Here is a 27373-nt window from a genome sequence, read left to right as displayed (position 1 = left end):
AACACAGCAACTTGCCATTTAAAACAGAGTGAACACTGCATCTTGTTTTATTAAAACACACACACACACACACACACACACCAAAAAACCCCAACCAACTAACCAACCAACCAAGCTGACTAGGAAAAGGAACTAAGCTCTAGTGGAGAGGAGGTGGAGTGGAGAGAAGAGAAGTAGAGGGATATTTCATTTTGATGGACAGGTCTGTGTTTTAATCACAGTGAATTATATTCCCAGGGTACTGCAATCACAGTGATTTGTAGGAGGGATGTTTGCAAAATTTAAGAGAGTAGAGACATTCTGCCTTTTCTCCCCCTCTGTTCAGTTGTACAGCTTCTTGTGATTTATTTGCTCCTTTTCATACTAACCCCTTTCTGTTTTTCAACAAACATCTGCTTTAATTGTTACTTTTTATTCCATTTGTTTTAAACTTCTCTTAGATTTTCCATACCTCTTTTGCTGCATGCATTTAGTTCCAACATCTTTTCTCCTGGCTCTATATTACTTGTTCCTCCTGTCTTCCATCGTAGTGTACTTACAGATTCATTACATTGAATTCTGGCTGTCCAACATTGTTAGTAAAGTTATTATTAAATTGCTCTCCCTTCACTTTTTAACCACTCGGCTAAGCCTCCTTATCCCTTAAGTAAGCTCCCAGTTGTGTTGGTCATCGATAGCCTACTATGACCCACTTACCTCGGGGCACCTCTATCATGTTACCAGCTTTCAGACTGAGTGCCCACACAACACTACAGGTGGTTAAGTGATTTTTATTTCATCCACCCCACAATGTTCTGCCCTCATTCTGAAAGTTGGAGAGCTTTCTCCCCTCAGATGGAGCAACCATGAAGCCATGATAGCTCAGTAGACTTTTAAGATCAGGGTTGTAGGTTCAAGTCCTATGTTGGGCAAAAGACTCCTGGCATTGCAGGGGTTGGACTAGATGACCCTTGTAGTACCTTCCAACTCTACATTTCTGTAATTCTAAATCATATTCCATTTTAAAAAAGCATTCTAAATTTTAAAAAGTGCTATACTTTTTCTTTTTTTAAGAAACCAGTCTAAAGATTCCTTCATGAAAGCCTTTGGGTAGATCTGCCTACAATTTGGTAGGCATAATCCACTAAAGATGGACTTCTGTGGCCACAAATTTCACCCACTTCAGAGGTGAAAGATCCCTGCCCCCCTTTAGCTTCAGATAAGACTGTCCTTGTGAAATGATCACTTTAACTAACATTCTGAAAGGCAGCAAGCTTCATCCCTTTAGAATTGGCAACCATGCTTGCAACTGCATCAAATTCTGGCAGAAACCTTACACTTACACACACACACACACACACACAATCATGGCTGAATCTTAATGGAATTTGGCAGACTTAATCCACTCTGGAGGAGCTGCAAATTTGCCTGCAAATTTCATCCACTTATGAGAAGAAGCTACAGTCAGTTTTAGGTTCCCCATTATAGTAAATGTGGGAAGGACAGGGTTTTGGCTTTAACAGAACTTCTTCAGAAACAAATAACAAATCAAACTGAAAAATCAGAGCAATTCCAAATCCATTGTTTTATTTATTTACTAAGTATTAGTAAGACAAAGGAGATAGCATTGGACTTCTGGAAGAAGAGAGGGGAACCTGCCCCCGTTGTATATTGGGGGGGCTGTGTGGAGTGAGTCTCCTCCTTTAATTTCCTCGGTGTTTACCTTAGTGAGGATCTCACTTGGAAAATCAACATAACTCAGGTGGTCAGAAAGGCCCAACAAAAACCCAATTGCGAAAGAATAATGTTAAACAACAACTGATGAACTCCTTTTACTGGTCCACAATAGAAAGTGTCCTTACATATTGTACCACAGTGTGGTATGCTGGCCTGACATGCACGGATAGAAAGTCTCTACAGAGGGTGGTGAATACAACACATGATATCATGGGCTGTTCCTTGAGTCCGCTAGATGACATCGCAAGGGATCATTGCCTTAGGAGAGCGAGAAAAATTCTCAGGGCTGACTCACACCCTGGCCATCACCTCTTTAATCTTCCACCCTTGGGCAGGAGATACAGAAGTATAATCAGCCGTACCAACAGGCTAAAAAATAGCTTCTATCTGTGGGCTGTTGAATGGAAAATAACATAGCAAAATTGACTTGCGAGGTAGTGTGTTGTTTGGTAAGAAACTGAGTGTTTGGGCGGGGAGGGAGACTCATTTAATTTCATTGTACACAGGTTGTACAATGACAATAAAGGTATTGTTTATTTATTTCTTTTCATTAATATACTGCCTTTCATCACAAGATCAGCATCACTATTGATGCCAATATAAGGTGAATCTTGTAGCTGTTGCACATTCCTTGTATTTATACAATTTTTGTATATATATTTTAAAGTGTGTGTATGTGTGTGTCCAGTAGCTGATACTGTGTGAACAGTATACACCTTTGAAGAAGCTGATGTTGAGTGATGTCTCCTGAAATCCTACATAACAACTTGTTTCCAAAAATTTGCTCTAAAAACTATGTTAGCTGCCCATTAAATGCCAAAAATGATCAGGGAGACAAATGAAATCAGGCAATATGTGGTTTTTATAAGAAGCAGAATTGGACCCAATGCTTCTAAAGTCCTATACGTTGAGTTTCTTTAGATATATATAAAAACTCTGAGAAACAGAGAGCAGAGTGAATTAGAAAGCTGAACTGACATTTGAAGAAAGAAGATACTATCTCTCTTCTTAGCGAAAGAAAAAAACACAAAATGAGATGGTTAGCAAGGGTGAATAATGAAAAGATAGCATAGGCTTTGATTCTGTGGTTGTATCCGAGATCTGTTCAGTCACAAACTCCTAATCCATTTCAAACTCAACAAAAGTTCTCCTTCAATTAAAAACCTATTGATAACCTATTTATCTAGCAGAACCATGCTGTTTCTGTTGCAACATGTTTGCCACTCTTCAGTCTCCTTGTAATTAATAAGGTTCAATATGGTAAGGGGCTTAAATAGCATCCTTCCATTCTCTCTGCCCACTATGAAGTGGAAGCCACACAGCACCTATAACAGTTCAATCAGCCGTAAGAACATTCAGCCAAAAGGCCTAAATGGTGCCTAAAAGACTGGACACAAGAGAGGCAACAGCGAGAAAATCCTTGGCTCTGATTGGTTCATTCCGAAGGTGATCTGAAGAGGTGGGTAGGGCTTGATCCGTATTTAAGGCAGTCTCTCCGTTTGCAGGATCACCTGACCTTCCTCCCTGTCTCCCAGTGCGCTTCAGGATCACAACTAGGGAGCAATGTAGGCATTTTTCTGAAGAAACAGCATCATTTTGGATGTCCTGAATCCACAGATGCCCTGGTTATTTCATTGGATGAGCCCAGGTTTAAAGAATTCTGAGTGGTGAATAAACATTTCTACCTGCTTTTTCAACACCATGACTCAAAGGTGCATGGCACAAAGTCTCAAAGGTTTTGGTATACATCTGTAAGCACCCTATGTGGTGCACATGAATGGCAGCAGGGGAAATGTTGGGATTGTATATCCCTCACACAAAACATAGGTTTGTATTTCATATCATGGAAGCATTTCCTTCAATATTCCATTCTGAACAAGTTTCACTACTGACAATGAACTCTATTGCTCTTCCTCCTCCTCCTCCTCTGCTCTTCCCCAAAGCATCCTTCAAATATAGTGTATTAGATCATTTTATCATGTTTTTCAATCAGCTAGAGAAGAAATCTGATTGTCCATGCCTTGGAATTCTATGTCGCTTATGACTGAAGGTGAATTGTACTTTGGTTGCCTGCATGCGAAGCCAAAGACCAGCAACAATGCAAACAAGCAAAATTCATTGTGAAACCCCAGGGATCAGTTTGCAGCATTTCTAATGCTGTTAAGAGCATACAGTTTCCTGGAGAGACAAACTCATCTGAACTGCAAAGGAGGTTCAGTATAGCAATAAAACCATCAAAGATTTATTCAACACAAAAAATCGGACTGAACCAGCCCCCCCCCCCAACCATGACCTTTTCATAATCAAACCGCAATAATAATGTAAACAGGGCCAAGAGGATGGGGGAGCTCTGGCAAAATAAACATGTTTCTGTTTTTCTGTTTCAACATAAAACATTAGAACTGAAGATTCCTAACATGTCATGCGGGCTCTGTTTGTGTACTCTACTCTATGGTGTCAGCCTGCACTTTCCATAATTATTACTGTGTTTACAAATGCAAGGATGTGGGGTCAATCGGATCCCTTGTCTGCTACAACCAGTTAGCTAAGAATGGGTTTATAGCCTGCTGTGAAATATTTTAAAGTAGTAACATGTTAGGTTTCACTTTTGGAAAACATAAACAAAAACAAAACAGCTGCCCTCCACAGGGCAGTGTGGGAATTCTGTATATGTGCAACATATATAGGTTGTGCTTTTCAGTATAGAGAGATTTTGGAACTGGACAGGAAACTATGCTGCTCTGAGCATCCTATTATAATTCTGCAGAATGGCGAAATCAGTGTCAGTCTCAGCACAGCACGCTGTCATTATATGGACCTTCCCATCCCATTCTCACCAGGCATATGCTGCTCACATATTCTCACAGGTTAGCCCAAATAATGAATCCAGAATCTACTGAACATTTACATAACCAAGAAGCTTTTTTCGAAGTAGAGCTTTGGAAAAGTAATGCACAATGGCTATGGTGCCACAAGAACTGGTATGAGCTACTGTAATTTCACTAGAATTGTTACCCGAGTTTTCAATATCGATCATATATCTCCACTTAACTTCTTCTGTGGTTAGTGAGAACAACCCATGATCACACTATGGTTTCATATCATGCTGTGATATGATATGAATATACCAAGTTGAGATATCCCAAGGAGAACTGTGGCTAGTTTCAAATAGAGTCTTGCAGGAAGAAGAGAGGAGGGAAGGGGAAGTGTGTGAGCTCTGGGCTTGACACAGCTCATGCCTATATTGAAGGGACGATGGCCCTCAACATGTTGCTGGACTATAACTCCCATCAGCCCCAGCCAGCATGGCCAATGGTCAGAGACGCTGGGATTTGTAGTCTAGCAACACCTGGAGAGTTAACAATCCCTGCTATCATGGAAAACCATGGTTTCCTATTATGCCTGAATGTAACCCATGATTTCAAGTACTTAATAACTTCAGGATTGGACTATGTTTTACCAGGGCTTTTTTTTTTCTCAGGTGGGAGTCATTGCCATCATAAGAGAACAAGTGCCGATCAGAAGGTTGGCGGTTCGAAATCTACGTGACGGGGTGAGCTCCTGTTGTTCGGTCCCAGCTCCTGTCAACCTAGCAGTTTGAAAGCACGTCAAAGTGCAAGTAGATAAATAGGTACCGCTGTGGCGGGAAGGTAAATGGCATTTCCAGGCACTGCTCTGGTTTTGCCAGAAGCAGCTTAGTCATGCTGGCCACATGACCCAGAAAAACTGTCTACAGACAAACATCGGCTCCCTTGGCCTGTAAAGTGAGATGAGTGCTGCAACCCCAGAGTTGTTTGCGACTGGACTTAACTGTCAGGGGTCCTTCACCTTCAACCCGTGATTTCAAGTACTCCATAACTTCAGGATCAGACTATGTTTTACCAGGGCTTTTTTCCCCTCAGGTAGCATTCATGGTGAGTTGCAGTACCTCTTTTTCTAGAAAAACAGCACCGTGTTTTACTAACATAGATAGCTAAAAAAGTAATTTGGGTTTTTCTTTCTTTAAGTAAAGGTATGGGAGGGATCAGATTTGCAATGCAAGCAATTGGGGGGGGGGTAATTCCTACTGGTGAAATAGGACCTCCCTCCCTCCCTGACCAGGTCTCATTGTAGCAGTGGAGGAGCTTGGGGTCTCAAATTTCAACGACACCCTGGGCAACACCAAAATTCACCCCCCACCTCTCACACTCCATTCTAAATAATAGTTGTAGCGCCCCCAAGGCTCCATGGCGATTGCAATGTGATGGAGGGGTATTTTTTGCAGGGAGATCAGCTTGAGAAAGAAAGATTAAGCCTACCCTCCCCACATGCTGTGGCCTAGCAGTCTGAACAGGTCTTCAGATCATTCCAACTGGAGCATCTTAAATTATTGAGAAGGCACTAGCTCAGGGGTAGATCATATACGTAGCATTCAGAAGAACCCAGATTGATTATCTCACATCCAACAACCAGAAAATTACAATTAGAGAACACACGATGTACTAAGAAATGTACAACTTGCTGTTGCATTAATGCTCCTTGAACAGCATGAACATATTGCTAATGGTGGTCAATTACTATACAAATACTCTGTAATTGCACTTGTTAAAAGCTGGACATGGTACGCTGCCATGGAGGGAGGGACACAAAAATGAGAAATGACTGGTACACGATGCAGGTTAATTGTTAAGAAAAAAAAGAGTATCTGGCTTCTCTTCTCATTGACAGCACTTACATTGATGCAAACAAGGGAAAAACCCAAATCTTCAAACCAGCATGCTGAAAGTCTCGTATTTCTATAATTATGCTTTTGCTGTCTAAGATTAATCAGGCAAGTTAATGATGCAAAAAATTACATTTATAATCCAGTCTGAATACAGCTGTACAGCAAGCTATGATCTAAGTGCTATTAAGGTAAATGGAATTAATGGGCTGTCCCTGGCAATCTTTCTATCTATCACTTACTAATTAACATTATTCTGTAAAGAATAATTTGTGGTGAGAAAAATATACAAACCCAACTAGGCCAAATTTGCAATGGACAGTGTTGTCAATGGATTGTCCTACAGGTTGGTACCAGATGGTACACTGGGTTTAGTTTGTCAGTTTACAAGAAACTGCCATCTGGGACTGAAATTAGAGAAAAACCTTTTATGCACTTTATTATGGAGGCAAGTTATCTCCACCACAGATGAACTTGGAGATAACGTCCACTTCAGCTAATAACCAAAGGGTCAAGTAGGAGATGGTAGAAAAAGTAATCTTAGATGAATGCTTGTTATAGTTGAGATCTTATCTTGTTCTCCATCACAAGATTCAAGGGGAGCCTCAGGGCGTTGGCTTGTTCAATTTCTCCACTTTTTTGATCTCATCACTGTGGGGAGATATCAACATCTGAATCAGGATGTCCCAATTCAGGAGGTTTTAAAAGCTGACTTAATGCAGGTAATTTTCAGGCCCAAGAGCTGGTCTGGATTTTTCATAAAAGTGTTATGGGCAGCCCAAAATATCAGTTTCACAGAAGAAAAACTGGTGGTCTCAGAACCTCCTTCCCTCAAAGAACAGGCAAAACATATAACCCACAACTAATAAAACAGACCCCCCCCCCCAAAAAAAACACCCAGATACCCAAGTAAAATGCAAGTCACTAGTTTATGAAACAATGTTTTTTCTACAGAACGGAATCCAAGATTACTGAGATTCAAACAATCCTAATAATACACAAGATACAAATCCCTCTTTAGAGCAATCCTCTGCTCTCTTGCAGGCCTGGAAGATATCTCCATTCGGACATTTATGACTATCTGCATTAAGAGGAGTACAAGTGCAGAGAAGGAATACACAGAAGGAATTCCAAAACCAGTGTCCCACAAGCTCCCCACTGCTTTGGTACACAGTGTTGTGTAAGCACATTGCTTCGCACAGGGGAGGGACTGTATTGCAGCCAAGGTTATTTTCATTAGACATATTTCTTCTTTTCTTCATGCATGGGAAATGTTAGAATAGAGAATAGAAACATTCCAGAGTAATTAAAATCTGAAATGAATTATTCAATTCGATTAAAAATGAAAGGAATTATTTAAATGGTTAGGCGCATTGTCTTATATTTTAGCGACACTGACTTTGCATTTAAATTTCAAATATTCGTTGTGTAGAAGCACTGTTGCAAGTTTATATTAAAATTCTATTTTTAAAAATATTAATGTACTTTTCTAACTTTATCCTTAAGTTGCCATTGGGTAAATAAATGATTAAAGAATCTATGATACTGCCAAAAAAAGAAGAGTCAAGCAAAGAAAAAAAGAGTTACATTGGCTTGGATTGAACGCCCTGCTAAGCAACAACATGAAAGTATTGCGCTCTTGGAAAGGAGATCAGTGTTTTTACTCCTCCGCTGTCATATTGTTCCTTTGTTGTGCTGTTCTAAGATGAACGATGCTTTGGCTTATTGGTTAGCCTGTAGAAGCTAAAGTGTGAGTTTGGATTTAGATGACACACTAAGCCAAACCATGGCTTAGCTCATTATAGCACAACAGCAAAACGGCAGAGGAAGAGCAAAACAGCTGTGATCTCTCCTGGAGCTCGTATGGTCCCATTCACATAATAAGCCATGGTCTGGCTGCCCGTCGACACAATATAGAGCAGTGCTTATAGCTGTGCGTAGCTTACATAGCAAATAAGGGAAACCCCCCCCCCCCTCAATATTGGTACATCTTTTAATTTTTTGGGGGGAAAAGTACGGATTCATTTATTTGGGACCTTTCGTTCTATGTACTTTATGTGCATCTTTTAAATGAGGCATTCTGTTTATCAGCTGAATTGCCTGATTATTTTTACTTTCATACTTATTAGAATATATTCAAGGGAAAGTGCCACAGTTTATGGATTCAGAAGGTTCTGCATGCTATGTTCATTGCCTCCAGTTAGATGGACCTGTGCAGATAAGGGAACAGCTGGTCGGAGTACACAATACAGGGCGAGATGAACCAACAGGGATGAAGCTTCATAGAGAGGAGAAAAGAAGGCCTGGCTTCAATTGTCAGGAATGATGAGAATTGTAGTCCAAAGCATGTGGAAAGCACCAGGTTGGGGGAAAGGCAGCCCTGTTCTACCCTGTGGAACTAGAGCAACTATAGCCGAAGAGTCATTATCTGTCATTAGTTTTCAGCACTTTATTCCCCTATACTAGAAATATCAAGGAAATTCTAATTGGATCAATTTTACCCAACCTTCATTAAATCATAGAAACATTTGTCCAAAAGGTATGCAACCTACATAATTTTAGATTAGTTGCCTCCCAGTTTTCTTTCAGAAATAGCAGTGGATGTTCTCAGCTCTGCACAGTGACATCACTTGGTGGTAATCCTGACCACCTCCTTCTGTGTAAACTTTCCCTCCCCAAAAACTGGGCTTTTGCCTATTTAATTGAAGCACGCAACAAGCATATGTTCTGCTCAAGTAACTGTGAGAAGTTCAAAGTATCATATCTAAACAGTCTGCAGTCTCTCAATGCCTTCAAGGCACCACACTCCTGGAAATGACTCTTTAATTTGAAGCCGACATAAAACTTTAATTTATTGAAAAGTGCTGCTGCTTTTTGATGGGGAGGCAATTTCTGTGTACCCAGTAGAGAATGATGTCAAGACTTAATTAAAAGCAGCAATTCACATATGAACACCGTCCCTGCTTAAATTTGTCCCGTGTTCTAGCTGCAGGAAGAAGAAAGGATGAAACACCAGTTATTGCATGCAGCACTTACACCAGGCATGGGCAAACTCCAGCCCTCCAGATGTTTGGGACTACAATTCCCATCATCCCTAGCTAACAGGACCAGTGTTAAGGTATTTATACAGAACAAAAAGTGTCTTTTAGGTGTGAGACTTGTTCCATACTAATACTGCAGCACAGTTAGACAACTGTTTTGCATCCATCTTCTCCTCTCCAGCATTTTTACAGGCCTGGGCAAGTAATCTAATTAGAACTGAGTTGCATAGAAATGTCCCAGGACGCTTTTTTCCCCCAGGGAGAGGAGAGAATCTATTTTTTTTTCTTTTTGTCCCCTCTCAAGATAAAAAAAGTAAGTTTGCATAAGTAAGTTCTCTGAAAGTTCTCCATCCTCTTTTGTGTTCGATGTCACCCCCCACAGACCCCCGGCACCTTTGCACCAGGGCATCATGGAGGATCCAAAAATCGTGGCCAGCCTCCCAATGCAGTTGCTGCTGTTACCACTTGGAGCAGCAGCAATTTTAAAAACACAAAACAAAACATTTTTTAAAAACGTTTAATTTTATACCTTATGCATTTAAATTTAGATGCAAGGTCCCTGCTCCTGCCAACCTAGCAGTTCAAAAGCACATCAAAGTGCAAGTAGATAAATAGGTACTCCTCCGGCGGGAAGGTAAACGGCGTTTCCGTGCGCTGCTCTGGTTCACCAGAAGCGGCTTAGTCATGCTGGCCACATGAACCGGAAGCTGTCTGCAGCCAAACACCGGCTCCCTCGGTCAGTAAAGTGTACAGGAACAACTGCTGGAGAAGGATTGCCTACTATGGGAATAAGCCAAAATCTTCATCAAATATGTCTGTTTTGGGGGAGGATAATATAGTCTTGCCTTTCCTTGAAAAAGGCAGGCAAAAATCACCTAGCAGACTATGTAGCATATTACGTATGTGTGTGTGGCATCACACCACTGCTGTCGCAGTGAGATCAAACATGAGGAAAGCTTCCAATCCTTCTCACACCATGGCACAAAGGTGTGAAATATTTTCACCCTTCCTTGCCCTCACCATGGATGCTTTGGGTACTTGGGGCACATAAAATTTCTAATTTCTAAGGTGGCTATTGCGGCAAAGTGATTTTTTCTTGGCAGGGGCACCAATACAGTTCTTTGCCAAGGTACACCTTTGGTTCAAGATGTCAAAAAATGAGCTAATTCCAGTTCACATCGACCTCTTTGCAAAATGAACTTGTTTGGTATGCATTCAGTTCCCACTCCATCCAAACAAACCTTGGCAATTTCCCTCCTAGCATTCAGAAAGTTACAGTGAGCTTTGTAGGACTGGAGTTATGAAAACAATGGATTGACCAGTTTTAAAGCTTTAAGATGAGATCCCTAAACCCAAATTGCTTTAGCTAATAGAAGAGAAGTTTTCACTGCCTAATTTCTAAGCACATAAAGATGAAAACAGTAATATTTTAGTAAAGGGGTAAAAAGACTACAGCGAGTGGAATCCAAACATTCCTTCCCTCTGAAGAATGGAATCTTTCCCTCAAAGGAAGACTCCTGTCAGAGAAAGGGAACCTCTGAACCCAACCCTCTGTTTACACAGTTTGTGGGAGAACAGCTACCTAAAGTTAAAACCTCTCATTTAGAACCTCGTTTAAAATGTTCTATTTGTAAACATCTACTTTTGCAGCCAACAATTAATCCATATAGAGGAGCACATAAATAAAAGACAATCAGCTTCCCGCTACAATAGAAAGGCAAATATATATGTTCTAGGCAAAACTAAAGACGTGAACGTCTAGGCTGTTTTCTGCAAGAACAATAGAAATAAGAAAGCAGCTAATTCCTACCCAACCTCTAACTCTCAATGTTCGTACTCAACTTCCAACTCCCCAATTTGGAAAAGCATCCCCCCCCCAATGTCTCTTCATTCAAAATGATAAAATTGTATTTTTTTAAGAAGCATTGTTCAAGCATCTGTTTCTCTTGCCTTGCACCTTCCAAAGAAACAGCTGAAAGCCTAAAATGAGAAGTATTGCATCACTTTTTTTCCTATTAAGACGAGTGTGATGCCCCTATACATATGGATTAGATATTAAATCATATCTGCAAGTATCAGGAAAATATTAGTGTGGCAGAAATTAGTAGAACAATATAGACAGGACACTAATGTACTTAATTATAACTTTTTATACGAAGGAACGAACTATACATGACACTAAATGCAGGGCTGCCAATCCCTGATTATTTAACAATAAACATATGGAGAGGAGACTGATTTAATCAGCACACAGGGAAAGGAGGTTCTAACTCCTCTTTTCCCAGGCTGTACTGCTATTATTCTGAATAAAGATCTCATCGTTACTTACAAGTAAGAGCCACTCTTTTGCTTTTGGGCAGAAGCTTGGCAATTTTTACTGTTTGGTTTCTGGAAGAATATCACATGAAACAAGCTACCAACTTTCAAATTCATAATTAAATCCTAATCAGATAGATATTTTCAAATACCAAATAAATACTATTAATTTACCTGTTAATTACAGCCAAATTGCTTAGTACAACTGCAGGTCTACTGGAAAATTCTACATACCATTGCATGTCAGTTGTCACTGCACAGCATCTGATAAGTACTGTCAAAACCCAAATGCTATTCATGCCAAATATCAAATGCATTTAAATACTAAATAACAATTGTGTTTGAATTACCCATTTATGTCAGGTACTGAAATAAAACATCAAATTTAATGTAAATAAATATCAGGTGTCAAAACTGATGTGAGATAACAAATATTTGCATGAGGGGACTGCTCAATAGCTTCCATTGGGTAGTGGGTGGAGCGTGGGAGCAGTAATGGCCGCTTACTGCCCTTCCAGGTGAGTGGCAGTTATGGCCCGACATGGCACCACCTCTCCTTCCTGGTATACCACACCACCTTTGCCTGCCTCCCTGTCCCCCTCGGCCGCCGTGGAGGCTCGCGGATTCCCGCCAAAACCCATCTATTCAAATGAGCCAATCCATGGCAGCCCCAGAGGGGTGAGGTGGGACAAGTGGACCTGAGAGAGGCAGGCTTCTCTCAGGTCCGCCCGTCATCTATTTAGCCCGGCCAACGCCCAAGCGTAGTATCCAGTTGGCCAGGAGTGTCATCTGCGTAGGGCTAGTGTGCCATAGAGCTTCTCTCAGTGTTTGGGGGTCACCTGTGTAAACCTGCGTTTCGCAATGGATCCACCCCCCAAATAGACCCTGTCATGCCTCAGTCCTCCAGCAGGAGGACTGAGAGGGATACACACCCAATGCCTATGCCAGGGGTGCCCAAATTTTTTTCAAAGAGGACCAGATTTGATGAAGTGAGCATGCATAAGGGCTGACCAAAGTTGTTGACCTTTTCTTATGATTGAAGTTGTTGAGCTTTTTTTAGGATTTTGCCCCAGGAGATAGACTGCCCCAGGGCCGGATTAAACTGACTGGGTTAGGCCCCAAAACGGACTTTGGACATGCCTGGCCTATGCCAGGGCTTCCTACATCTGGAATCAATAAAGTTCTGGCCATTTCAAATCCCAGACAGTTGCCACGTCCATTCATTTACCACTGTATAGTCGGTCGCACTGGGTTTGGGGGCTGTGCGGCTGGGCACGCAATTTGAATTGGCTGCAAATGCATTAACTATTTCCAGTACTGAATTTCAGTAACAAATTGCACCAAATGTATCCGGTCTGTATCCACATAATACAAGTCCCTGACCATAACAACAAATTATGTGTATCAATTATTTGGGCAAAACATTTCACGCTACTTAAACACCTCCACACACTCTTCTCCTGCATGCACAATTTTGTTTTGTTTTGCTTTAACTGGCAGATGTGAAGAGAGGGCTGGTGGCGCTCAACTTGCCTGTTTCATTTCCCCTGCTGTAGCACCTCCTAGTAAGACATACTAACCCCCCCCCCCAAGTCAGCAGTTCTGCTGTGTACAAGGGTGCTATAATGTACACAGAGTGCTAAGCATAACCAAGAGCTATTTCATTAGCTTCAGTGTTAGGGACAAAGCCACAGGAGCAATTCCCAAGTCTATTTCAGTTTTTTAAAGTTCTCTCCTCTTGCTATTTTGCAGCCAGTTATAATGTTAGAGCCTCCCATTGGTTCCCATGAGTTTTCGGTTCTGGCTTTTCAGAGCTTCTCTCATGCTTTGACTTGTCACTACAATATTTTAAATTAATATTTAAAAAGGTGTTGGATATCTGTTTCAAAAATAGCTGAAGTTGCTCAGAGGGAAGGCCAAATACATGGAAGAGCAAGCTTTGCCAGTAGCTTAGCTATAAGCGACACTGATGAAATCAGGCAGCTGTAGCCATCGGCTCTGGTATACTTTTACTTCTGGGATTATGCTTTCCATGTCATGGGAGCGTTCCTGCAATTTGCTCTGAAACTATAACATGTAAATCTAAAGGGAAGTATTCTTTCTGCACATAACTGTTAATCTCTTTCTACACAAAACTGCTCCATTTTGGGGAAGTTTTGCTCCTCTTTTCTCTTGCTTTCTGAGAAGTTCTGCTTGTAGGCTTTTTCCTGCTTTTACACACACTCTACGAACCTGCTCTTCATGCCTAGTTGACCACATTCACAGAACTTGATTATTACATTGTCTCATGCTATGATCAATCATTAAGTAACAGACATCCCAAGCTCATGGAAAACAAACTGTACCTGCTCTCCATGCCTAGCTGACCGCACATACAGAACCCAATTGTTATATTGTTTGTGCCAATTAATCCCTAGTTACAATTCAATTAGGAGGCTTCATGCCTGTCTAGTTCTGGCTCCGATTCTCAGCATCAATGATAAATGATCACATGTAATCCCCACCTTTCAGATGTAATTCCCGCCTTAGTACTTATGTTAACCAATTACAAGTTTCTGTGTGTATGTATCAACCAATCAACCACAGGCCCACCTGGGGCAATGCTTGCAATATTCAATAAAATAGGCTCTCAGGGTCCGCCCTGACAGACGCCTAGCTACACCTGCCTCTCTCGTCTCCCATGATTTTTCATTTCTACATAAATCCATGTCTGGGTGTTACAATAAACCATAGTTTACCACCCTGATCTTCCCCATTCCAGGGGATCATGTCCTCCCCTTCTCTCTCCTCTTCTAATATGGCCATTGGTTCTTTTTGGATTCATCACAACTTGCCATATCAACTGAACCATCAAAGCTTATACCCAGAACAAACTTAGTTGCTACTGGACAATTTTTAATATATATATATATTTATTTTGATTGCCTCTGACCAACACGGCCACCTACCTGAAAAAAAAAACCTGGTTCTTATTGACCATGATTTGGTTGAAACAAGAGAGCTTTGAATCCTGGTTTACGAGACTGCCTTGCTTCAATAAACCATAGGTACAGGTGCTTGGACACGATGTGAAACTGATTAGCTCAAACTCAGAAGATTAAGCTTCTTATCACCTCTTTGCAGTTGTGCCTGCAGAGGATGAGGAAGTGCATGAGTCTGCAGTGAGACTACACTCATTCCCATCACAATAAACCATGGTGATTAAAGCTATTAATTTATGGGAAAGCCCTTCCCAGAACCTCAACACACACAAGTCTTTCTTATGAATAGGTATATGGGCAATACTTTCTTGCAGAATTATGGTTGCAGTGGCAATCTATAACTGGTGACTTATGCAAGCTACAGCTACAAAATAAAGCACGCTTAACAGTGTAATTCTCAGAATGAGGTTCCATCAAGTCCCTGTTTCAGGATTGCAGACTACGTTAATTTTGAGGAATCCCCCTACCCAAAGTGAAGATCCACACGGTAACTGGTGCTTCATATTATGGCTCCCACATGGAATCAACATGCTGAAGTTTCCAGTTGATCTCCAAATGGAAGGTTATTTTGAGGGGGCTGCTGCCAGTTTTAGCATATTACGGATAAAAAAACCATTAAAAACGGTGTATTCTCGTATCGAATTACTCTATAGAGTATTATATTACTATAATATACTCTACATTATATTACTATATTACTCTATATTGCTCCTCATATTTATTATTTGCAAAAATGCTTGCTTCATATTTTTTAAAACTGAAGATTAAGTACAACCGTTTTATAAAATCAAGGTTGATGGGAAAAGCCTATACTGTAAAAACAATATAAAATATTATTCTGCTGTTTTGCAAAACTGACATAGGCACGGCTGGTACCAGCTCTTTGGGAAGGCCTGTCTGTCTGAATAATAAAAAAAGATCTTCAACAGGCTTTGAAGGGTTGCCACAGGCACTTGTTTAGACCAATTGCTACTGAACACATGATCAAGCATGAGGTGCTCAGTGTTAACGACAGAGTTCAGGTCTCACCGATTACCATATTGTGATTCAAAGGAATTTCTCTTGCACATCACATGGACAAGTGGCCCTGAATATTTGCCTTTCCTTTAATCCACTGGATAAATTTATTGGGCCTTCTTGCTTCGAGAGTCTATACAGTGGTACCTCTGGTTAAGAACTAAATTTGTTCTGGAGGTCCATTCTTAACTTGAAACTGTTCTTAACTAGAGGTACCACTTTAGCTAATGGGGCCTCCCCCCACTGCCGCCGCACGATTTCTGTTCTCATCTTGAAGCAAAGTTCTTAACCCAAGGTACTATTTCTGGGTTAGCGGCGTCTGTAACCTGAAGCGTCTGTAACCCGAGGTACCACTGTAATCCCACTATAATCCCAATGTTCCTCAGATTCTTTTGCAGCTAATTTTGTCTAATATAAGGAATGCTTCTTCTTACCTATTCCAAACCATAAATTTAGGCTGTCCTGAATTTCATCAGTGCCCAAAATTATAGAGTTTTGAGGGTGAAAGAATAACATACTTTCAGCCATTCTCTTTACACATCATTAATTATTTGGTAATATAAAGATCTGATAGGTGTCACATCATCCCTGAATATGTTTTATGATTCTTTCCCTTTCGTTTCTGACCTACATTGGCCTTTTAGTTCAGCTATTCTGACACAGATTAGTGCAGCACATAAAACCTGGCTGTGGCTATTTCTTCCCACACTGAATAAATCACTCTAAAGCAGGGTATAAATATATATTAGCAGTAAATTGTCAGGAGATGATATCCTGTTAAAAAGGTAGCTCTAGAGTATTCAGCTAAAAGCAGGCATGCAGAGTCTGCTAAACTCCAGCTTCCTCTGATTATAGCAATGCTGCTTTCAACACGGCAAAAAAACTCCATTACTTATAGGACTGTAGAGACTAAGGCTGTTAAAATATCTGCATAACCTAGGCTCCTCATGTAGACCAAGTGCCATCAAAGACAGTGGAACAGGACCAATAATTTCCTCTACTTCAATTGACAGATAAGCAGGTTTATTGATCAGGTGCTTGATTTCTTAATGTAGACAATAATTAATTTGAGGAATTCATTTCCACAGGAAGTTGTGATGGCCACAGCGTGCTTTAAAAAGGTTCAGACAAGTTCATGGAAAATGGGTCTGTCAATGACTATTTAATAGCTACAAATAGAACAACATTGTTCAGAGGAAGCAGACTTACATCTCCAATCAGCAGACTTCCAAAATTAGTCCCTACCTCTTTTGAATCTTCTCTACAGAGAGCCAGCCCTGGCATTTTTTTGGACAAAACTGAGCTGCAGAACTGTGGCCAAGAGATGTGCATGTTCTTGTTCTGAAACTATATAGAAAAGGGAAGAAAAGTTGGAACACAAATTCCCGGATCTCTGAAACACGGTGAATGAAAAATAAAAATCTGTATCATGAGAATGCCTGTTTCCTCCATCTAATTGTAATCTAAAGAGTTGGAAAAGGGGATGTACTTTCTGATGAAATGTTGTGCATTCATTAATAAAGCATATACATTGTATGGTATTTCCACAATCCTTTCTTCAATGATAAACTGCACACCAGTTTATTTCCTCTAATCCCATTCTGTAGTTCCTTACCTGATGTGCTAACTTATAAGTCTACAAAATATTCCTTGTCTTAAAAGGATTTCATTCTCTGAAAGACACACTTTAACAAAGCTTTGTTTAGACAACAACATATGAGGAAAAAACACATCTCACTATGTTTTAAATGCACTTCTGGGGAAATGTCAGAAACATCCCATTTATCTCCCAGTTTGTAATGCTTGTTTGTGGAAGAGTAACTTTAATTCAAGAGTTACTCAACTCTATTACATGACAGTGAATAGGCCCTGTCATTCTCCAAATCTAATCCTGTGGGGTGGGGGAGGAGGAGAGAGAGAAATATTTGCAAGGCAGATGGCAGAGGTGATGCTTTTTGACATTATGACTGCAAGACTTTGTGTCCATATTGCCTTTGCATATTTATTGTATTATATTTGAATACAACTTAAGGACTCTACTGTATGATTCTTTAAGAAAGGTATTGTACTTTGATGCAAATATGATTAACAATCTCCCACTATAAAAAGACAAACATAGCTGGCTTAAAATTAAGTAGAGATCACAATGGAAACTCTACACCTAACTTTAAAGTACCATACAGCATAACACAGATTTATGTGTTGAAAAGTCAACCAATATGAATGTTTTAATGCAGTTATAGAAATATAGCAGATTCATTTTGAACATTATATAGTCACATGTTCATTTATATTTGTTTCTTTGAATTTTGAATGCATTCGCAGTGTCATTTTTAACTGTCTGTGGCTAATACTATATCCATTAGAGAAGCCCTTACTGTTGAATTATGGCATTTCAACAAGTTAAGCCTTCATGTTTTAACCATAAGCATGTAGATTATGCTCACAAATGGAAAAACAAAGTCCACACCCTCAATATTGGATTGCATATTTTGCTAACATAGTAAAATATATTAGCATTTATTTATTACATATAATCTGTTCAGCATCTACCATTCAGACTCTTGAAATGCTGAACTATTAATCCATCTGTGTCCTGGATGTGATGGGCAAGAACACAGAGAATGTGAATAGATGGTCAATGTGAAATGGGGAATAAGTACTAAAAGTCAATAGGACTGAGGCAAAATGGATATGGGAAAGGATTGCTTTTCCTGAACATTTTATCACTCCCATGCAAAGCATGCATCCATTCTGGGCATTTTGAGGTATTCATGAAAGGAGCAAAACTGTTCATAGACTGTTCACAGTTGAGTGGGATACATGCAGTGGCGTAGCGTGGGTTGTCAGCACCCGGGGCAGGGCAAGGCAAGGCCCCCTAACCCATGGATTTGCGCCCCCTAACTCGTGGATTTGCGCCCCCTAACCCTAACCCCCAGATGTTGTGCCCGGTGCGGCCGGCCCCCCTTGCACCCCCCACGCTACGCCACTGGATACATGCAGCCCTTTCAATGCCAACAAAAGACTGTGAACAAACAACATTCACTCTCTTGCTTAGTTGAAACAGTCTCTCGTTTCAGTTGGCAGGCCTGACTTTTCTGAAACAGAGGTCTCAGACCCTCCAAGTGTCCCTATTTTCCAGGGACAGCCCCGGATTTATAGAAACCATCCCAGTTTCTGATTTGATCCCACAATGTCCCGATTTTCCTTAGGACGTCCCTATTTTCATTGGAGAAATGTTGGAGCCTATGGAGTTATGCGACCCTGAGCCAAGGTGATAGGCAGCCTTGTATAGGGAAGTTTTTAAGTGTTTAATGTTTTATAATGTTTTAATATATGTTGGAAGCCTCCCAGAGTGGCTGGGGCAACCCAATCAAATGGGTGGCGTATTAATAAATAGAAGAGGAAGAGGAAGAGGAGGACGTCCCTAGTTTCATCGGATAAATGTTGGAGGGTATGAGGTTTGTGTACTACAAATACATGCAGCATTGTATTTTAGGTCCTGCTCTTAGTAAGAACGATCTGCATTTTTATAACTTCCACTTTTACACAGTTGGAGACTGTGATACTTAGAGGGCTTTGTTAGCACAACCTCCATTTGCTCGAATGAGTGTTTGCCTTGCTGAGGAAGATTAAAAGCAGTAATCTTAGCAATAGGCTAAATAACATTTTCAAAGTGAGCCACCAGTTCTCTGCTCCCTAAAATCCCACTGGTTTTCATCATTGCTCATAACTGCTAGGCACTTACACACGTTGAACATTTTGCTCTGTGCTGTTTACTAGGGATTTCCTACTTATTTCTTTGGGTGCTTTCCTTTTTTCAAAAGTCAATGTATTCAAGGCCACAACAATTGTGTATCCTTTGTTCTAGGGTACACAACAACCACTTTCTATCCAAGAAGCTGTTTTTATTATTCTTTTCAATATTTTTTCATTCTCTTTGTAAAAAGCAACTCTTTTTCTTCTCCCAAAGAAAAAATGGAGCTCTATTTGTGCAGTTTTGAGATAAGTTCCAAGAACAAGTGGAATAATTTCATATTTTTGCCTCTGGAGATTAGACAAAAAAAAAAGGAATTAGATTTCAAGCCAACATTCCTCCAACAACAACAATGAACAGATTGGGCAGAAGGAGGCAGAAAAAAGTTTCTTCCAAACGTGTCACATTGCATTTTCTTTCCTGCAATACCAAATATGATGGCTTAAGTTCCAGGAGGTTTTCCCTTCTTTTATCCAAAGCCATGGCTGAACTTGCACATACCCAGAATTTTGTATGGCTTTGTAAGCAAAGGTGTAATTTGTTACCTGAGCTTTCATAAATATAACATAATTAAGGCACTTCTTAAACCAATATGAATAATTTTACAGCACTATTTTAGTCTACATAGTCATTTACAATCCACCCCCCTTTGTTCCTCACAACAGCCACAGCCCACAGGAGGTGATTCAGTTTTGTTGACTCATAGAACTAAGATTGCCGTATTTCCAACAGAGCAAGAAATCCAGCCATTATTCACTTGTGTATGTTAAATCATGTAAATATATACACATTGTGAACTGAATGGACTGACTTAAAATACTGCATATTACTGCTGCTGTCATGGAGGAGTGGGGCCCACAGGTGTTTCACCTGGGGCTTCAGTTCTCAACTGCAAAGATACCTAATACAAGGTTAACATGGACATATACATGGAAGAAGGTAGCAAGTCAGTAGACTGATGGAAATCAGGTGGGAGAATAAAAATATACAGAAACCAGGATGGTTCTTAGAGAGCAGAACGACAGAAAACCCTACTGAGCCTTCATATGTTTATTCAGACCTTATGACTGAAGAGGCCTTGCCCCTTGGTTGAGAGAAGTTAAAGAAACAGCACTCTGTTTCACCATTAACCTCTAAGCCACTCATCTAGCTGTATCGTTTGATGTCTAAAGGGAGGGATGCTAAGGTAGTTCAAGAGTGGACAAGGAAACAAGTTGAGATTGTCCACCTGAGTTTTCTGAATTGCTGATTATGCTCTGACATTGTTTTACCAACAGAGATCTGTGGACTATTGCTATTGAAGACTTACTTTCATCAAGTTTGAGGAGGGAAAGACATCTGGAGCTACTTCCTCTGGACTTGTATTTATATACAGGTATGCCTCCTTGGCCCCCATGGCACTGCATGAAATCAGGGTAATGAAATACACCTTCTAAACGGATTGGGATAGCTTCTAGATTTACAAGTATCGCTTACCCATACCCACAACTGGCTGAAACCAAGAGCCACATGTACACAGGATCATTATACAAAGGGGTGCAAAAAGGAAGACACCAAGTCATGTACAAGTGGGGAAACGGCCATTTCAAACCAATTACAGTCATACCTCGGGTTGAAGTAGCTTTGGGATGAATATTTTTGAGTTGCGCTCCATGGCGACCCAGAAGTAATGGAGTGTTTTACTTCTGGGTTTCACCGCTCGCACATGTGCAGACGCTCAAAATGAAATCACGCGCATGCATGGAAGCAGCGAAACACGACCCTTGCATGCGCAGACACGCAGTCGCATCTTACATTTACTTCAGGATGTGAACTGGACTCTGGAACGGATCCCGTTCGTATCCAGAGGTACCACTGTATATAAGCCATTTCTATAAGAGCAACTCATTGGCTTGAAAATAAAAGCCTATGGGTAACTGGTGTCCATCTAAGCGTGGCCAAAGTGGTTTTTCTGCTCTGAGAACAAACGCTTCTGTACACAATGCATAATCTGGTTCAGATCTTAAAATGTTTGTCCATGATTTGTGGCCATGCACCCCTCCCCTCCTTCATTTGGTACAACTATCTGCAGACCCAGGAAACGACTCTGGGCTTGCCTTAGACAGCAAACATTCACCACCTCCCAGAACCACCATTACTGTTGGTCCTTCTTCCAGTCCTCCCGCTCCTCTAACTGCTGCTTCCTCTCCACCAGGGGCGTTGGGTTGCTCCCAAGGATCTTTAAACTTGGTTGGTCCTTTACAGGAATTTGCCGCCATTGTTGCAAAATGGTGCTGGCACTTTGGGTGATCTTGCCCTTAATTTTTCTCTCAGAAAGGACCCCTTTCTCAGCATGATGCATGGAATACCTGTGACCGCCTCTGACACATAGTGAGGTGGAAGGAAGGAGAAAGCAGCAGTGAGAGGAGCAGCAGGTGGGGCAAGCAATCTGTGGGAGCACACATTCTGTCACCCTCTCCTGAGCCACATGGATATCTTTGAGAAATATATTGTGGAATGCTGAACCACAGTTTCTCACGATGCTAAAACCAGGAAAATATGGTTTAAAGCTGCTTACTCAAATTCTGACACTACGGAAAATGTCTGTCCATCTTCATCCTATGCTTTTCTTTCTCTGGATCTACTTTATTGTGTGTGTTTCCTTTTTTTTAATCCTTTAGACATTTCTCTTTCCTGTTACCTTACACTGCCTATGCAACCCTGTTCCAACGCTGCAGTGTGTTGGACAACACTGCTATGATTGGATTTGGCAGTGTTCCTTTGGCTTTTCTTTTCATTTCAGAATCTTAGCAACACTGGCACCAATACTGGCATGCTGAAAAACTTTTATTTCATGTATTATATATCCATGCTCCAGTGAGCTGATGACATACATTTTATCCTCACAAGAACTCTGAGGTACGTTAAAGAGAGTGGGCAAGGGAAGGGGGCTATTGGTTTGTCTTGTCCTTGTTTTTATTATGTATTTTGTGTTTTTATCTTGTATTTCTATGCTCTGAACCGCCCTGGGAGCTACAGATGAAGAGCAGTATACAAATTTAGCAACCTGGGAAGGTAGCCCATCCAAGAGAAGGAAAACTCTGACCCTAAACCTCTGCTGCCTTGCAGGATAGGGAGAAGAAAAGGCTAAAGAGCAAACCCTGCACAAATCCAGAGTGGAGTCCCTAAGACAGATGGATGGTGCCTTGTACGCCTTGTATGCTTTGGACCACATCAGCAAGGCTGAGAGGAGGGTCTTGTCATCTGGGCATCCCAGGACCTTCCTACACACTGACCAAGCTTGCACCCCAGGGAGGTCACTTCAGTGCTGCTAACACAGCAGTTTAACTTTACCCCTGGAGGAACACTCCATTGTCTCTTGAGACAGAAGGATGCTAGCAACAGGCCATGGCTGAGTTTCAGGGCTGACTGGAGATTTGCCTCCAGGTCTCCCTAACCATAGCTCCCTAATCATAACCCTAGTGACTAGACCACACTGACTCACCTCCCATCTAATTACTATTAGGAAACTAATAGCAGTTTTGGGACACGGATGGCGCTGTGGGTTAAACCACAGAGATTAGGGCTTGCCGATCGGAAGGTTGGTGGTTCGAATCCCCATGACGGGGTGAACTCCCGTTGCTCGGTCCCTGCTCCTGCCAACCTAGCAGTTCAAAAGCACTTCAAAGTGCAAGTAGATAAATACGTACCACTCCAGTGGGAAGGTAAACGGCGTTTCCGTGCGCTGCTCTGGTTCGCCAGAAGTGGCTTAGTCATGCTGGCCACATGACCCGGAAGCTATACGCTGGGTTCTCAGCCTATAGAGCGAGATGAGCGCCACAACCCCAGAGTCGGTCACGACTGGACCTAATGGTCAGGGGTCCCTTTACCTTTACTAGCAGTTTTAATAAATTACATTTTTCTACATTAGATGATTGGCAACTTCTTTGCATCTTTGAAGTAATATAAGTGTTTTGTATATCTCTATAAATCTTATCTGAATTCTACAGACAGCAGCAGGGTACATTTCGAGTTTTATTCGGGTTTTATTCTCAGTGAATGCATGTCACTTTAAAGCAGCACATTACCTGGGTACACCCTGCAAGTAAGAGTATCAAAGGTGTCATTTCAACTATGTCATCAGCTCTTTAAATTGTACTTGAAAAAGCATCCAGGGTGCCATCACTAGAAGCACACAACCGAATTATTCTTTATAAATAAATCTTCAGAATACCCTATTGTTTGTATTCCATGGCTATGAGATGGAACGACCTTATGTAAATGCCACCATAGCAGTTTCTCTCACAGGTGTAGCCAAATTGCTTTTCTATAAATGTCATTGCAATGATTACTTTCCCTCCCTTCAAAATGTGCTTGGAAGCCACGGCAGTAAAAAACTTAAGAGGGTGCCGGGTAGAAAACATATAAAGGGCAGGTACAGAAATTACATATGTTACGATTGATACAGAATGTTTACAACTACTGTGTGGATTCAGTGCTAATAGAAATATCTGTGATATAGGCAGGGCTTTTTTCCCCCCAGCCAGAACTCAGTTCTGGCAACTCTCAGGCAGGCACCATTGCCATTCTAAGAGAACAAGGGAGAAGTTAATTGTTAAGTTGTGGGTGAATATATCAGATGACACAGCGATTCTTCAAACAGCTCTTGTTTATTCACAGGCCAGAACTGAACTGAACTGAAGGGTTCAGTCAGCCTGCTTATATAGAGCTCCAGTACAACGTTACTGTAACAACTTTCTAAAACTATCCAATCACTGAAAGTCACTTTCGATCCTTCATTTGCATAACTATCTACAGTATCCCCCTGCTGACCCTGGGTGAGAACTTCAGTATATAACACCCATAGTGAGCTCTGGCACCTGTTTTTTTCTAGAAAAATAGCACTGAATATAGGTGGGAAGCAGCCATTGCTTCTCATATTGAAAATGAAAATGAAAAACCCACTGAAATGTTACTATGAAAATTGCAACACAAAACCTACTAAAAGTTCAAATATATATAGTTAACATTCAAATAATGTAAATAATGTATTCTAAATACAATCTGATTTTAACAAAGTATGTCGCCATTTAGATCACCTATCATGAACTGCTTCACTGTCATTACCAATCACCACATTTAAGCATTTTAAATACAGTGGTACCTCGGGTTACAGACCCTTCAGGTTACAGACTCCACTAACCCAGAAATAGTACCTTGGGTTAAGAACTTTGCTTCAGGATGAGAACAGAAATCGTGCGGCGGCAGCGGGAGGCCCCATTAGCTAAAGTAGTACCTCAGGTTAAGAACAGTTTCAGGTTAAGAACGGACCTCCAAAACGAACTAAGTTCTTAACCTGAGGTACCACTGTACATGGAAGTGAAAATAAGGGAATAATCCAGCCTCTACTTTCATTAATTCTAAAGAGTAAATCAGTGATTTACACACACACACACACAAACACACCCACACCCACCCACCCACCCACCCACCCACCCCCCCACACACACACTCTTCACTATTGGCATTCTGTACTTGGATATCTGTATCCGATTCTTCAAATTTTTTTGCAAACTGAGTTGTACAGGGTCTGGAATTCTAAATTTCTCTTCTATTATATATGTCTGTCTCCCACTGTGTACATATGATCGCTGCAGGGTAGACAATACAGACATATTTTATTTAGTTCACACCAGGAAGGGACTCAAGACGAATGTGTTCCTAACGATGTGTCACTTGAGGAACTCAAACAACCACGGATCATGCCAGTGGGAAGAGAAGACGCTTAAATATTTCAAGTAATTTTGAGATGCACATCTCAGGCATCTCTCTCTCAGAGGTGGGCAGATTCTGGGCTTGCAGGATCTACTTTGCTATTTATTAGAACTCCAAAGTCTGTGTGCTTGATTTTGGGACTTAGGGTTTCTGCTGAAAGGGCCTTGATATCACATAAGCCCTAAACCAGAGGACAATGCAGTGAGCATCTCAAGTACAGTGGTACCTCAGGTTACATATGCTTCAGGTTACATACGCTTCAGGTTACAGACTCCGCTAACCCAGAAATATTACCTCAGGTTAAGAACTTTGCTTCAGGATGAGAACAGAAATTGTACTCTGGTGGCGTGACAGCAGCAGGAGGCCCCATCAGCTAAAGTGGTGCTTCAGGTTAAGAACAGTTTCAGGTTAAGAACGGACCTCCGGAATGAATTAAGTACTTAACCCGAGGTACCACTGTACAGTTTAACTTTAGAATCAGAAAACATGCCACCCCGTCTTTTGACAAGCCACTCCTGAAACAGAGGGGCAAGTTCAGCCACTGCGAAAACAGCATGCCGGACCACATGATCCAGCTAGCTCTTATATTCTTATATTAGCATCTGACACAAAATAAGGACTTCCTGTGTGAAATGAGCAAGAGTGAGAAGTCCTGGAGTTTTGCACAATCATCTGAATGCAATGAAAGAGGTTTTCTGAATGGTATCCCGTTTAACCTGGGCCTCCCCCGGCCAGTGGCGTAGCGTGGGGGGTGCAGGGGGGGCCGGCCGCACCGGGTGCAACATCTGGGGGGGGCGCGCTCGCACTCGAGTGCTAAAATCCACGGGTTAGGGGGCGCAAATTACTTGCCTTGCCCCGGGTGCTGACAACCCACGCTACGCCACTGCCCCCGGCCACAGAGAAATTGGTATATATGAAGGGTCCTGAATGACTTGCCACCAACCCCTGTTCAAGCTGGAACTGTGGCCACCTAAGCTATTTCTGTGCAGTCTCTGGACATTTATAGTCCACAAACAATTATATTTATACAAATTAAACTGTAAAGCATAAAGAACATCCACTTTTTTCTTTGTTTTTTTTACAAAAATAAAAAATAGACTGTGCACATGCTTGTCTCAGCAACAACTACTTTGTGGTTTCCCACTCACCCCCACCCCAGTTTTTACTCTTTTAACCTTTCTGCTTGGAGTAATTTAGTCATTTCTTTAAGCGGTTGCTTTTGACTAATTGCAGCTTTTAAAGAACAGGTTAATAACCGCCATCCATATTTAAACTGCAGATTTTAAGACTGATGCTTATTATGCCATCCAGTAAAGATTTTACAGAATAAAATAACCATTGATCTTTTCCAGCCAGGCACTATTAAAACAAAAGCTGTAAACTCCAGCTGATTAAAACATTACTTAAATGCTTTATTAAAAAATTTTTAAGCATTTTCACTCATCAAGATTTGACAAATCTGAAGAGCACTTCATTTAATTAACTCGGTGAGAACGTTTTGCATGCAAAGCGAGCACCCAAGGGACATCCAGTGCACAGAAAGTGATTGTGCTATTATTGTGCAGGATGCTACAACTTACAGAGAGCTAGTTAATCTCACTTCCCATTGTGCCATGCCTCCTAGCACATGTTGAAGGCAGGAAGAGATAACTGGAAGTCTTATGCATAAATTCTAAGAATTTTTTTATATTAAAAAACACACATAAAATATGACTATGATTCTTTCTCATGCCCAAGTCTAAATCCACAGTCCTTCAATTCATTTCACCCCTACTCAAGTTACTGAAGGCCTTTACAGTAAGACTAAATGGAAAGAAACACACGCACCACCCTCAGTCACTTTGAATTGAGGAGGTAAGCTCCACACACATAGCCAAATTATGAAGATGTAAAAAAAAATAAAAATGAAAAATGAAAAGTGTCCTGAGAATGAGAGAGGAAAAAGGCCTTTTGTCAGAGAAATAAAACTATCAAGAAACTGAAAGACAGTTCATCCAATGAGCTAAGTAGTGATTTGAACCCTGTCTCCCGGGTTTTAGTCCAATACACTACCCAACTATGCCACACCGACTGTAAAGTGCATGGTTTT

At 41.0% G+C, this 27373-nt stretch overlaps 1 protein-coding gene and 2 long non-coding RNA genes across 17 annotated transcripts in view; 2 read left to right on the top strand and 1 right to left on the bottom strand.

Moving 5' to 3' along the window:
- The window catches only part of LOC308570289, a 102051-nt gene extending 96612 nt beyond the window's left edge, over nucleotides 1–5439 (top strand). The window contains exon 3 of the long non-coding RNA XR_014001083.1: nucleotides 5198–5439. This is a non-coding gene — a long non-coding RNA (uncharacterized lncRNA). The remainder of the gene's footprint in view (nucleotides 1–5197) is intronic.
- Nucleotides 1–27373, bottom strand: part of ZNF385D (zinc finger protein 385D) — a 560232-nt gene that overhangs the window by 87358 nt on the left and 445501 nt on the right. For 10 of the 15 annotated variants that reach the window (XM_081164656.1, XM_081164666.1, XM_081164665.1 and 7 more), the window contains one exon: nucleotides 16983–17120. The exons of 3 other annotated variants lie outside the window; for them this stretch is intronic. In XM_081164656.1, the coding sequence (XP_081020782.1) occupies nucleotides 16983–17120 (138 nt within the window). The remainder of the gene's footprint in view (nucleotides 1–16982; nucleotides 17121–27373) is intronic. 2 more of the 15 variants (XM_081164670.1, XM_081164664.1) reach the window with 1 other exon arrangement.
- Nucleotides 7271–23124, top strand: LOC308570304. Its single transcript, XR_014001103.1, has 3 exons — nucleotides 7271–7598; nucleotides 20808–20905; nucleotides 22313–23124. It is a non-coding gene; the product is annotated as an uncharacterized lncRNA (long non-coding RNA).

The sequence above is a fragment of the Podarcis bocagei genome (assembly GCF_964188305.1).
Source record: "Podarcis bocagei genome assembly, chromosome: 12".
NCBI classification, from domain to species: Eukaryota; Metazoa; Chordata; class Lepidosauria; order Squamata; family Lacertidae; genus Podarcis; species Podarcis bocagei.
The sequence above is the reverse complement of the archived record's forward strand: the minus strand, read 5'-3'. Positions and strand labels throughout refer to the sequence as shown.